The sequence below is a fragment of the Podarcis filfolensis genome, assembly GCF_964270895.1.
Source record: "Podarcis filfolensis genome assembly, chromosome: 8".
NCBI lineage: Eukaryota > Metazoa > Chordata > Lepidosauria > Squamata > Lacertidae > Podarcis > Podarcis filfolensis.
The window spans coordinates 20,355,299-20,368,432 of NC_139611.1; the positions used below are offsets into that span (position 1 = coordinate 20,355,299).

The 13,134-nt window shown below is 46.3% G+C and overlaps 1 protein-coding gene across 5 annotated transcripts in view; it reads left to right on the plus strand.

Moving 5' to 3' along the window:
* The window catches only part of MIB2 (MIB E3 ubiquitin protein ligase 2), an 83,737-nt gene extending 70,659 nt beyond the window's left edge, over positions 1 to 13,078 (plus strand). For all 5 annotated transcript variants that reach the window (XM_083628601.1, XM_083628604.1, XM_083628602.1 and 2 more), the window contains 9 exons: positions 2,550 to 2,698; positions 5,154 to 5,310; positions 5,988 to 6,142; positions 7,170 to 7,296; positions 8,116 to 8,343; positions 9,571 to 9,749; positions 10,501 to 10,685; positions 10,984 to 11,049; positions 11,887 to 13,078. In XM_083628601.1, coding sequence (XP_083484727.1) covers positions 2,550 to 2,698; positions 5,154 to 5,310; positions 5,988 to 6,142; positions 7,170 to 7,296; positions 8,116 to 8,343; positions 9,571 to 9,749; positions 10,501 to 10,685; positions 10,984 to 11,049; positions 11,887 to 12,128 — 1,488 coding nt within the window. In that variant the 3' untranslated portion in view covers positions 12,129 to 13,078. The remainder of the gene's footprint in view (positions 1 to 2,549; positions 2,699 to 5,153; positions 5,311 to 5,987; positions 6,143 to 7,169; positions 7,297 to 8,115; positions 8,344 to 9,570; positions 9,750 to 10,500; positions 10,686 to 10,983; positions 11,050 to 11,886) is intronic.
* The last annotated feature ends 56 nt before the right edge of the window (positions 13,079 to 13,134 follow it).

Here is a 13,134-nt window from a genome sequence, read left to right on the forward strand (position 1 = left end):
TGGCAAGGTCCGGGGGTTGTGGAGGCAAGACTGAGCCCTGTGCGTTATCTGGTAAGCTGTAAAGAATTACACCCCACAGCTGGCGAGTATCATGTTAATTCCTTGAAAGAGTATGTAGAACAAAAGATCTCTGTGTTGACCATTACGCGGAGTCAAGAAGAGGTACCTACTTCACCTGTTGATCTTTTAACTGAGTGCAAACAGGCTGGAGATATTTCTGATGTGTTGCAGTTGCCTACTCTAAGTAAAAACCAGGCCCAAGAGCTTTACGAAGCCCTGCAACCTTATAGTAACGTTTTTAGCACCAAGCCTGGCAGGACTCATTTGGCTCAGCATCATTTTGTTACGGGGGAGATCCCTCCTATTTCCTTGCGTCCTTACCGAGTTGGTGAGGCTCATGCACAGAATATTGAAACTGAGCTAAAGGAGATGTTGGAGCTGGGAGTTATAGAACCGAGCAAAAGCGCCTGGGCTTCTCCCATTGTGCTGGTTCCGAAGCCTGATGGTGAAATAAATATTTAATTGCCTCCCCAAGGGGCCCCTGCCTCAGAAGGAGGACCAGGACCTTGGAAGGAGCGCAAATGAAGGCTCTGTACCGGTCGGGAAAAGACAGAGACCACCCCAAAATTTGGAAAAAGCAAAGCCTGATCTTTATTGAAAGAACAGGAAAAAAAACCAACAACACAAAAAACTGTTGCAACAGGGTCCCCGCTCACGCAATGACACGGAGTCAGAGACCCCGAACAAAAGGACTGCCTCGATTCTTATACCTTTTGATTTTCATTCAGATCAATAGCAAGGAGGTGGGGGGGGAGCGATATGAGGGGTGTGAAGAGTGGATTAACATAAAGTAAGCAGGATGTTGAAAGACTTTCTGGAGGTGTCAATTTGCTGAAGGGCTCAGGTGGTATGTGTCGATCTTCAGGTGGTATGTGTTGATCTTCGTGTTATTTAATTTTGGATCTGCTTAAAATGGCTTTTCCTTTATCTACAGGAAAACCTCCACAACTGCTGATAATCAGCATGCAGATGTGAGGTTGGATGTTTGAGAAGATGTTCAGGAAATGACTTAAATGTTAATGTGAAATCCTATTCTGCATTGCTATCAATTCTGGTGTGATAGCCTGATGTTTGCATACTTTTTGGAAAATAGGACTGCTTTATTTTGAGCTCATATCTGTGTGTATTCATGGTATGGTTTGCAGACCCAGTAGGAGGCAGTGTGGTGGATTGAGTTTTGGCAGCCTTTTGGATACAATATTGAGTCAAGTATATACATTTTGAAATATTTAGATTGTTACATTCTTTAAAAACTACATTTTGGATACATTCAGAAAAGTACAGCACAGTACGGCATTTCATTAAAGATACATCCACGAATACATTTTAAAAGGATAGCTTCATGGAGAAAGAGGTACACAGGAATGGCAACAGGCACGTTACGTTAAGATGATGCATTAAAAGGCACACATTATATTACATTCAATGATACGTGAAAAGACACAGTAAGATGGCATATTCCCAACAATGCATTCTTTAAGGCACAGTTTACTATTTATTATTGTTGTGGGACTTTGGGGTAGGATTATATCATTGGGATCATTTTTCCTTTATTCCCCTCTCTGACCCTGATTCTTTTATGACAATGGTACCATTCGTTTTTGTGTGGACTATCGGAAAATCAATCTGGCCACTGTTCCTGATGTGTTTCCTTTGCCTAGGATTGACACACTGATTGAGAAGCTGGGACGAGCGAGATTTATTACCGTTATGGATTTGACCAAGGGATATTGGCAAATCCCACTCTCCCCAGAAGCTTCTGAAAAATCTGCCTTCATTACTCATGTAGGCTTGTACCAGTTTAAAGAGTTACCGTTTGGATTACGAAATGCTCCTGCAGCCTTCCAACAGTTGATTAATTCCTTGATTCATGACATGAGCGAGTTCTGTTGTTCTTATTTGGATGATTTAGCCATTTTTTCTGAATCGTGGCCAGAGCACCTTAAACATGTGCAGAAAGTCTTGGCCCGTTTACAAGAGGCAAATCTGACTGTCAAAATGTCAAAATGTCAGTTCGCTCAAGGAGAAGTGGTGTATCTGGGATTCAGAGTGGGGTCGGGAAACATCAAATCTTTAGAGGCCAAGGTGCAATGCATTCAAGAATGGCCCCGCCCTGTGGTGAAAAAAGATGTGCAGTCTTTCATAGGGTTGGTGAATTATTACAGGAGGTTCGTCAATCACTTTGCAACTCTAGCTGTCCCTCTTACCAACCTCTGTAAAAAATCTTTGCCAGTTAAAGTAAATTGGACTGAGGAGTGTCAGAGGGCCTTTGATCTGTTAAAATATGCCCTTGTGAGTTCTCAAGTTATGTTGGCCCCAGATCAGAGACGTCCGTTTGTGGTACAAACTGATGCCAGTCAGACCGGGCTGGGAGCAGTTCTGCTCCAAGAAGACCAAGAGGCGAAGGTTTACCACAGTTGCTTTGAGTTGGCTGTTTATCGACCTTCTTGTTGAATAAATGAAACAATGACCCTACCTTTTCCCATCAGGTCGACGTCAAAAACCAGGGCAGGACAGCCTTGCAAGTGGCCTCTTACCTGGGACAGGTGGAAGTGGTGAAGATCCTGTTGCAGGCCCATGCCAACATCAACCTGTGGGACGAGGAAGGGGACACAGCTCTGCATTACGCAGCATTTGGGTAGGTGGTGACCCCTGAGAACAGCTGTCACTCTTCCCCTCCTTTCCCCCCTTTTTTGCATTTTATTTATTTATTAACATTCTTATATTACATCGGTAAACATTGTCATATTACATTACAGGACTTACTATAATATAATTTCCAACATTTATACAAAAATTATATACAAATTTTATATACCTAAAATGAAAATGGAACAAAAAAAGAACAAAGGGAAAAAAACCATTTTCCCCCAAAAAGCATATACATACCAACACACCAGACTTCCTGTCTTTCCCGTTGTATATTCCTTTTTTACAAATGAATGTACTCTTATTGTTGTATATTTCTTTACATATTATCTAATACATTCCTATATCAATATGTGCTCTTAGTCTTATTTCTCAACTCAGTCTCACTCCAAAGTCAATCAAATGCTAGCATAGATAGCGAACCTTTACTGTATTTTTGAACATATGTTTTATATCTATCCCACTTTTCCATAAATTTTTGTTTTGAATTGCCTCTCAGGGTATTTGTTAACTGCGCCATTTCAGCAAATTCTTGTAGCTTGTAATGCCAGTCCGTTATTGTCGGGGCTTCTTGTTCCTTCCACCCCTTCGCCACCAAAGTCCGAGCTGTGGCCGTTGCATATAAGAATACCTCCCTAAAAGCCTTCGGGATGTCCCTGCCAACAATGCTTAACAGAAATGCCTCTGGTCTTTTTAAAAAAGTTATTCCAAACATTTTTTTCAACTCCTCGTAAATTAAGCCCCAGAACACTTTGATCTTCCTACATGTCCACCACGTATGATACATGTCGCCATTACTCCCACCACACCTCCAACAAGTATTTGCTAAAATTTTATACATCTTCGATAGTCTTGAGGGGGTGAGATACCATCTGTGCTGCATCTTTCTTAGTCCAATGGAAGTTGGTCCACCATGTGGCACTGCCTGCCTTCTTACTTACAACCAATCAGAGTGTAGCTCTGTCTGTCTTTGCTCTGGCTCTGCCTCCTATTGGTCTACCTGCCTTCCTCCATGTCAACTTCAGAGGGAACCAGCCACCACTGACTTAAAACCCCTGGACTTAACCCCTGAGGAATAAATGTTTGTAATATGAATCTAGGAACAGCTCCAAAAAGTTCTTCTAAGTCCTCCTTGCCGATCACAGCAGGCCTAGTTCTAATAATAGCCTGTTCTATTTATATACACCCTATTTTCCTCAAATCGGAAAAAGCCTAAATATGGCAGTACAATTTATTTATTTGAAACTGCTTTTGTAGGGTGATTCAGAGTAGACCCACTGAAGTTAATAGGTGCAACCAACATGGGTTCAGCCATTTCAATGGGTCTGCTCCAAGGAATACTTCAATGTACGCTTTTTTCTTGCATTGTAAAATTGCTTTGAGATGCTTCAGAGTGTGAGACAGCTTTCTGTGTCTTAAGGCAGAGGTTTTCAAAGGGTGTGGCAGGAGGGAATGCCAAGCGTGGCAGGAAGATTCAAGGACAATCAAAGAAACATTTAAACATTTCAGTGTTGCTACACTGATAGGTATCAAAATAATTCTTTTTAATTTGCAGAATATGGATAGCTATATTTTCAAAATGAGAGTGGGGGCATTGGCTACTCTTTTACAGTTCTCCACGACATACTGTTGTGAACAGGGATTTTCAATTCTGATCAATAGGAAAGATCAGAAAAGAGAGAGGCTTCTTCGTGTTGATAAGGAGACGAGAGTTTGTCTTAAATTAGACCTAATATAAATGAGCAAAACAAGCTTACACCTCTTCTTGATTTTGTATACATATTTAAGGTACAGACTCGTTTAGAATTATACTTTGGGAATGATTTGTTCTCTTGTTTTATACTTTCTGGATGCCCCATGTTCATATTATAAAGTAGTTGTGTTCTGTGTACTGCTAGGAGTTTTCTTGTTTTCCAATGTATTCCTTATCAATTAAAAATTAGTGCGGTGGGAGCAAATTTTTATTCTGAAACTGTGACCCAGAGAAAAAAGTTTGAGAACCACCGTCTTTATATATATATATTATTTATGATTTTCAATTTCATACATTTCAATAAATTTACCATCCTTTTAACATTTCAAAACTTGAGTTCCCCCTCTTTATGCTCTTCCTTAAATTTATTCTTAATATTTTCTGCATATCCAAATTAAGTTTTGCCATTGCTGCATCTCCCATAAGTTTTTGTATCCATCTGAGAACCACTGTCTTAAGGGAAGGGCTGTATCTCAGAACAAGAGTGTTTGACAGTCCCACGTTCAGTCCCAGCAATTTCCCAGGGGGAGATGCTTGCATGAAACCCTAGAGAGCTGCTGCCCGTCAGTGCAGATAATATTGAACCATATGGAACAATGATCTGCCTCAGCAGAAGGCAGCTTTCGGTGTTCCTCAACATCTGTGGTCTGTCACTCTTTCCTCTTGACTTTTCACCCCTCTCGCTGTCCAGGAACCAAGCAGACGTAGCCCGCTTCCTGGTCAGCAAAGGGGCCAACGGCGATCTCCGGAACAACGCCAAGTGCACAGCCCTGTACATTGCCGTCAACAAAGGCTTCACGGAGGTCGTACAGGCTCTGTGCGAGCACAACTGCGACGTCAACCTGCCGGTGGGTTTTGTTTTGTTTTTTTCATCTTTGCATTTGCATTCTGACTCATGGAATCATAGAATTAGATTGAGTTGGAAGGGACCCTGGTGCAGGAAATTTGCAGCTGCCCCACGTGGGGATCGAACCTGTGACCTTGGTGTTATCAGCACCACGCTCTAGCCAACTGAGCTGGTTGGGGGGAGGCATGTTGTGTTGTGCCCATCAGTGAAGTGGAGATGATCTGAGAGCTAACAGGCAAGGGCGTTATGGATTGAAAGTGGTTGGCACCTGCAGTGATAGTGGCTAGCTTAGAGGACATCAACAGGGGTTTAGGCACATTGACGGAGGGAAGGCAGATTGGCTGCTGCTCAGGGCATTAATGGTGTCCCTGAATTCAAGCTGCCGGGAATCTTGGAGTGTGGGAAGAGCTGTTGTGCCCGGGTCCTGCTTGCAGGTTTCCTGTTGGCGGCTGTTGAGAGCAGGATGCTGGACTTGGATGGGCCTTTGACTGGATCCAGCAGTCGGGGGTTCTTCTTATTCATTGTACTCTCCCTGAGTGGCTTTGAAAAGGGGTGATGGGTAAATTCACAGAGGATCAGTCTATCAGCGGCTGCTAGCCACGATGTCTCTGTTCTACCCTCCCCTCTTGGAGACACCTGACAGAGATTTTGTGTACCGTCCCACCTGTCTCCCTCAAGGATTCATACGGCGACACCCCCCTCCATTACGCCATCACGGCCGACTTCAAGTGCATCATCGAGGCCCTCACCGAAGTCCCCAACATCGATTTCACCATCCAGAACCAACAAGGATTCAATCTGTTGCAGCATTCGGCTCTGAAGGGGAACAAGCTGTAAGCAAAAGAGAGAAATGAACTTAAGCAATTATTTTAAAATTATACATTTCCCACAATTTTTATATACATACATAAAATGTTATCTATCGCAAGTCGCTTAAGCATAGTGACAATGGGGAGCTGTGAACAAACTGCGTTAGGTGACATTTTTCCTCAAAGCGATATGTGGACTTATTTTGTCATGCTTTAAATTACGGCCGTACCTCAGAAGTCGAACGAAATCTGTTCTGGAAGTCTGTTTGACTTCTAAAACATTCGGGAACCAAGGCGCAGCTTCCGATTGGCTGCAGGAAGTGCAGGGGTGGGGTGGTCTCTGAGCTCTGACAAAACCTCTTCCTTGCCTGGAGGGAGGATAGAGAGTGTATTCAACAAGGCCTACCTCCCATGCACAGGTAAAATTGGCATTTGCTGCCCCGCCCATTTTTGCCTCTGGCCCCGCCCACCACTGCCATGTGGGCATCCAGGAAGGTTGTTCAGAGGGGAATGCAGCCGCTCAGGAAAGGTTTCCCCCATTAAGGCTGCTGAGCCACAGCAGTTCCTAAATCAGTGTTCCCCGAACCTGGGTCTCCAGCTGTTTTTGAACTACAGTTCCCATCAATCTGACCACTGGTCCAGCTTGCTAGAGATGATGGGAGTTGTAGTCCAGAAACAGCTGGAGACCCAAGTATGGGAAACACTGTTTTAAATAATATTCCCCCTCATTTTAGACTCGAGAGTAGGGAATATTTTCTATTCCGGATGTTGCTGAACTACAACTCCCATCAGCCCCAGAAAACATGACCAATAATCAGGGGTTATGAGAGCTGTCATTCATGCTCTTCTGCCTCTCATTTTTCTGCTTGTTGGACTGTGTCACTTCCAGCAGCCACCATTTAGGCCACTAGTTAGGCCACCATTTAGTAACCACTGATTTGGCAATGCATGCTTGCCCTTTGAGACATCCGATGCCCTAGACATGCTCTCTCTTTTTTCTTTTCTCCTTCCCCTCCCACCCCGCTTGGCTCTGATCTTTTCCACCTCCCAGAGCCATCAAGAAGATCCTGGCAAGAGCCCGGCAGCTGGTCGATGCTAAAAAGGAAGATGGCTTCACCGCCTTGCATCTCGCCGCCTTGAACAACCACAAGGAGGTGGCGGAGATCTTAATCAAAGAGGTAAGCAGCAAGGAAATCAATATAAGGGCGTAATAAGAGCCCTGATGGATCAGCCCAGTGGCCCATCTTAGTCCAGCAACCTGATCTCACAGTGGCCAACCGGATGAAGCTTTCAAGCTGGACCTGAGAGCCTTCTCCTTGAATTTGTCTCCTCCTTTTAAAGCGATCTAATTTGGCAGCCCACACTACATCTTGCGGGGGATGAATTCCTTAGCTCCGAATTCCCCAGCATTCAGCCTCATTGGGTGACTCTGAGCTCTAGTATTATGGGGTGGCGGTAGAGGTGGAACTTAGCCATCATAAGTTGGGCCTTATCATCTCATTCATTGTACTCTCGGGGGCTTTAAAAGGAGAGAGTGATGTTGCAATTCAAGTCTTCTGGGCTTCCCACTGCGGCATTTCATTAGCCGCTGTAAGAACAGGACGCTGGACTAGATGGGTCTTTGGCCTGATCCACCAGCCAGTCTCCTCTTGCGAGTAGCAACAAGGGAGAGCTGTTGTCTTCAAGGATTTCCCACTGGTCAGCCACTGGCAAGAACAGGAGGCTGTAGACTAGATGAGCCTTTGGCCTGATCTAGGTTCCGTCTTGCACATGCAAGCAGCAACCCATATTCCCCCGCTGGGGGCAGAGTCCAGAGCCTGCTTTCTTGCAGCGCTGCAGGCCCGGAAAGACAACCAATCGGAGCTGAGCGATGTGGAGAAGGAGCAAACTGGAACCGTAGCGTTGTCTTGGCAAGCTGAGCACCGCTGCCGTTTTTCTTCCGCCCTCAACCCGACAAGCATGCCCACGGCCTCCGCATGCCCCGTTCCCTTTTTCAGGGCCGTTGCGACATCAACCTCAAGAACAACCGCAACCAGACCCCGCTGCACTTGGCCGTCACGCAAGGCCACATGGAGATGGTGCAGCTGCTGGTGAGCGAGGGGTGCGATGTCAACGCGGAAGACGAGGACGGCGACACGGCCATGCACATCGTCCTGGAGAGGGAGCACCTGATGTCCATCATGGCCAAGGAGCAAGAGGACGGAGAGGAAAGCCTCTTGTCTAAGGTATGTGTGTGTGGGAGAAAGGGAGATTCTGAACCAATCTCCTAGAACCAGTTGCCTAGATCTTAGATGTGTTTTACTGTATTGCATCTTTCGAAAAGGAGAACATAGGAGGTTCTTCCCCAAGTCCAGCCAGTGGTCCCTCGAGCTCAGTGTTGTCTACACTGGCTGGCAGCGGCTTTCCCCAGCCTTCCCTGGAAACAGGGGTTGAACCTGGGTCCTTCTGCCTGCAAGGCAGAGGCTCTCTCACTGAGTTATAGCCCTTCCCTTAAGAGACAGGAACATAGGAAGCTGCCGTGTATTGAATCAAACCATTGGTTCGGCTCAGTATTGTCTACACTGGCCAGCAGCAGCTCTCCAGGGTTTTCAGACAGAGAGTCTCTCCTTTCTCTGCCTGGAGATTCGAGGGATTGAACCTGCCTGCGTCTGCAAGGCAGATGCTCTGCCACTGAGCTACAGCCCATTAGATGTAGGAAGCTGTATTATGCTGAGTGAGACCATTGGCCCATTTTGCTCAGTGTTGTCTACACTGACTGGCAGCAGCTGTCCTGGATTTCAGACGGGATAATTCACAGCCCTACCTGGAAATTGAATCTGCAACCTTCAGCGCGCCAGGCTTGATTGCTCTGCCACTGAGCTACAGCTCTTCCCCGATGCAGAGGACCGATTAACATGTAAGAGGGACGCTCACTCTGTCTGAAACACAAGTTGTGGCCCAGCAGGATCTGAAAGGCCTCAGATCCCCATCTACATCCTAATTGCATCTAAATTGTGTTTTAGATACGAACAGCTGCATTGTCTTTTTTTTTTTTTTGCGGGTGTCTTCTTCAGCATGTCATTGACACAACAGTTGTGTATTTGCAGTGGATATAAACTGGACCCATCCACATACCATTCTTGTAGCCTGGGGGGGCAACTCTTGCACTATAGCACAACAAAAGTAGGAACCCACCCCCCCCAAAAAAATCCAAACATTTGTGGTGGAAAAAGTTGCAGGATTTCAGTGACAGGGCATACACTGATTGGAAATAAAAGCAGCATGTCCTCCCCAAAACTTTTGCAGGTACAAAAAATATAGTATATTGGTATATTTATTTTACGTTTTTATGGAAGCTGCTTTCTTAGGACACTAAGGGGGTTATGAGTATTTTAATGCTTTGACAACTATAATATGTATAGCGAATGTTTAAAACCAATTTTTATTTTTTTTTACTTCACCCCTCATTTTAGCTCCAGGCCTCTGGCTTCCTTGGAAATCTTGAGCTGAACGTGGGGGCGGCCATCGCGTGCTACTTGGCTCAAGAAGGTGCCGACGTCAATTACGCCAACCACAGGGGGAAGTCCCCCCTTGACCTCGTTTCGGACGGAAGTATAGCGCAGCTCATCAAGAACTTCTCCCAAAAATTCAGGTAGGACCAGCCCCATCCTCTCCTGGTTTGACTTCTCTCCTTGACTTCGGTCTTCGTTCCAGGGCCCCCTCTCCTCATTCTTTGTTGAAATGTTCCATGCCAGCTGTGACCCAACACATTGCCTGCAAAGTATATGTCCTCAAAAATTCGTGATTCCTTCTCCATTCTTGTTTGCACTGTTCAGCCCCCCCCCCCCTTGACTTGCCCATGAACACTAGGACTGGACACCCTCCTGTTCTGACAGAGGGTGGAGCATAAACTTCTCTCTGGGAGTGGCTGATTTAAGCGCCTTCCCCTTCCATTGATGGGATGGAGTTAACACACTTTGTGGCCCTCTCCCTCCCTTTCTGCCATAGGAGCCAACTCCCAAGGGCCGTAGGGCTCCTGCCCCCACAATAACATATTTGAGGGGGCTGCCCACCCCCACAAAATTGATGGGCTGTCCCATTCAAATGATGTGCGTGCTCTGTGTCATGTGATTGATTATGCGGGGCAGGGCTCACCTGGGCCCCCACAGTATTTCATTCAGGTTGGCACCCCTGCTTTCTGCACTTGTAGAGGCGGCAGCCATTTTGTGCCACGCCACGCCCCCGTGGCAGCCATCTTGTGTTGTGCTGTGCCACCACGGCAGCCGTTTTGCGGCTGGCGCCCACAGCGCTCTCTCTCAGCATTCATTATTGCGGATGCTCGCCCAGCTTCAGACCCGACACCTAGTTCCTCTCTGTGTCTCTTCCGCTTTTGGTGTCTGCAGGGAGCAGCAGGACCCCTCGGAGAACTCCACAGTGGTGTGCAGCCAGAGGCGAGTGCACACGACCCCTAACACCATGACCAACCTCAGCGTGGCGAAGGTGGCAGCTCCCTCCGAGTGCCTGGTCTGCTCTGAACTGGCCCTGCTCATCCACTTCTCCCCTTGTCAGCACAGCATCGTGTGTGAAGGTACAAAGGGAGCACGTCATCTTTCATCCCTGAGGGCATGCCTTTTCTTTTCCTGTTTGCACTTCCTCCCTGGGGTGCTGTAAAGCAAAATTGCACCAAAATGGGGAGAGGCCCAGGGTTCAAATCCCTGCCTCTCAGCACTATCCTCCCTTGCAGGGTTGGTGTGAGGATAAAATGGGGAGAGGGGGAAACCACGTAGGCCCCCTTGAGCTGCTTGGAGGAAAAAGGCGGGGTGTGAACGTACTAAATAAATAAACCGGCGCCTGTTCCAACCATTTCCCCCTCTCCTCGTCCTTAGAATGTTCCAGAAGAATGAAGAAATGCATCAAATGCCAAATGACAATTACCAAGAAGCTAAAGCAAGGTGAGATTAGTTCATTTTAAACTCTCACATTAAGGTCTGTTGAATTTTTCAAATCCCAAATTCAAGGAAAGAGGGGTGCTGAAAAGGTGTAACGTGACTTGGGAATTCAAAATATATTTTGGTTAAATTAATATAATTTAGCTTTTCTTGGTAAGCAAAATGTGTGTAAAATTGCATAGAAATCATTCAAAATGATTGCCACATACTTGCAGTTATAATATATTCAATATTATTATCATTTGTTATTATTTAGCATCATCTGACATTTTCGGAGGGTAAAATTTGGTTTTTCTGAGAGCAGTTCATGTGCTTTTTAATCAGAGGTGGATTCACCAAGCTTAGAAGATGCCCACTCACAAAAAATAGTAGCAGATCTGATTTACCTCCTACGCAGAAGCATATTTTTAAGACCCCCTCGCTGAAGAAATTTGCAAAAAATTAAGTCCTGCCCCCTAAAATGACAAACGCAAAGCATAGAGAATATAGACGGGGGAAGAGGGAAAGGACTGTAGTTCAGTGGCAGAGCGTCTCCTTCGCATGCTGGGATGGGATAGCTCAGTCGGTAGAGCATGAGACTGTTTGTCTCGGGGGTCATGGGTTCGAGTCCCATGTCGAGCGAAAGATTCCTGCACTGCAGGGTGGTTGGGCTAGATGACCTTCGCGGTCCCTTCCAAGTCTACAATCCTATGATTCTACACAGAAGGCCACAAGCTCAATCCCCGGCGTCTCCGGATCAGGCTGGGAAATCTAAACTTTTCTGCAGTTGCAGAGAGCTGTTGCCAGCCCATGCAGACAGCACTGAACCCTGACTTTCTCTCCCTCTCTTCCCTCGAACAGACAGCACGGAGGTGGAGTGTGTTTCTGGTTCGGAATCCACCGGCCAACAGAAGCTGATGGAAGACCTCCAGAACCGCTACCGGCAGATGGAGGAGCGGATCACCTGCCCCATTTGCATCGACAGCCAAATCAAACTGATCTTCCAGTGCGGGCATGGGTCATGCCAGGAGTGCAGCGCCGCCCTTTCCGTCTGCCCCATTTGCCGGCAGACCATCCGGGAAAGGATACACATCTTTGTTTGAAGACGGCTCGCTCTTCCTTCTCTGCCCTGCCGCAAACCCACCCTCCCTCTTAATTTCTTTGTCCCCCCCCCCCTTTTGGATGAGAATCGCGACTGGCCCGGCCTGTTTCTTAATAGCCACGAAGGAATGTGAGAGAGGCAGTTGGTGATGGGAGAATCATGAGATTTGGGGCCCCCTGAATCCCAAGGCCCAACATGGCTTGCTTTTATCGTTCCCCCTCCCCTTTTTAAGACTAACTAGAATAAGCGTGGCCGTGGGCCACGAGGCAGACTGGACGCAACTGAGGGGTGCTGTGTACGGAAGCCCGCGAGGGCCAAAAACGGTGGTCTGCAGCGAGAAAGACCTCTTGGTGTAGTGCGTGAACTCTTTTTCCTTCTTCGTAGCCTTATCCAGCTTCTGAGGGGACAAAAATACACGATCTTCCAAAAAAGAGAGAGAGAAAGAAAAGACAAGCACGTTTCTTTCAGTTCCGTTGAGGGTGGGAAACTGGGGGGGGGGGGGCAAGGAAAGCAATATTCTTGCACTTTAAAAAATGGTGGAGGGTAAATTGGGTTCCTCCTTTCCTGGAGAGAGGGACAGGCCTCGTTGAAGAGAGGACGCTCACAACCAAATATTCCACACATTCCCCTCCCCGACGACGCCTTCCAGTTTAGAGAATCCTCTATTTTAACAAAGCCATGATCCAATATGATAAATGGTGATGGACAGAGATTGTTTGTGTGTGTGTATGAGAGAGAGAGAGAGAGAGAGAGAGAGAGAGAGAGAGAGAGAGAGAGAGCGCGAGCAGGAACTGGCTAAAAAAACCCCCAAAAACACTGAAACAGAAATATTCTTCTATGTTGAAGTGCAAATGTTTTTATTTCTTCAAAATGCCCAAAATGCCACACGCAGGTGTTTTCCAATGAGAGAGTTCTATTAAAAGTCAAGAAATTACAATAAAAAATGAAAAATGAATTGACAAACAATTTCCCCCCTCCATCCCACCCTTGATTTAAGACATTTTCCA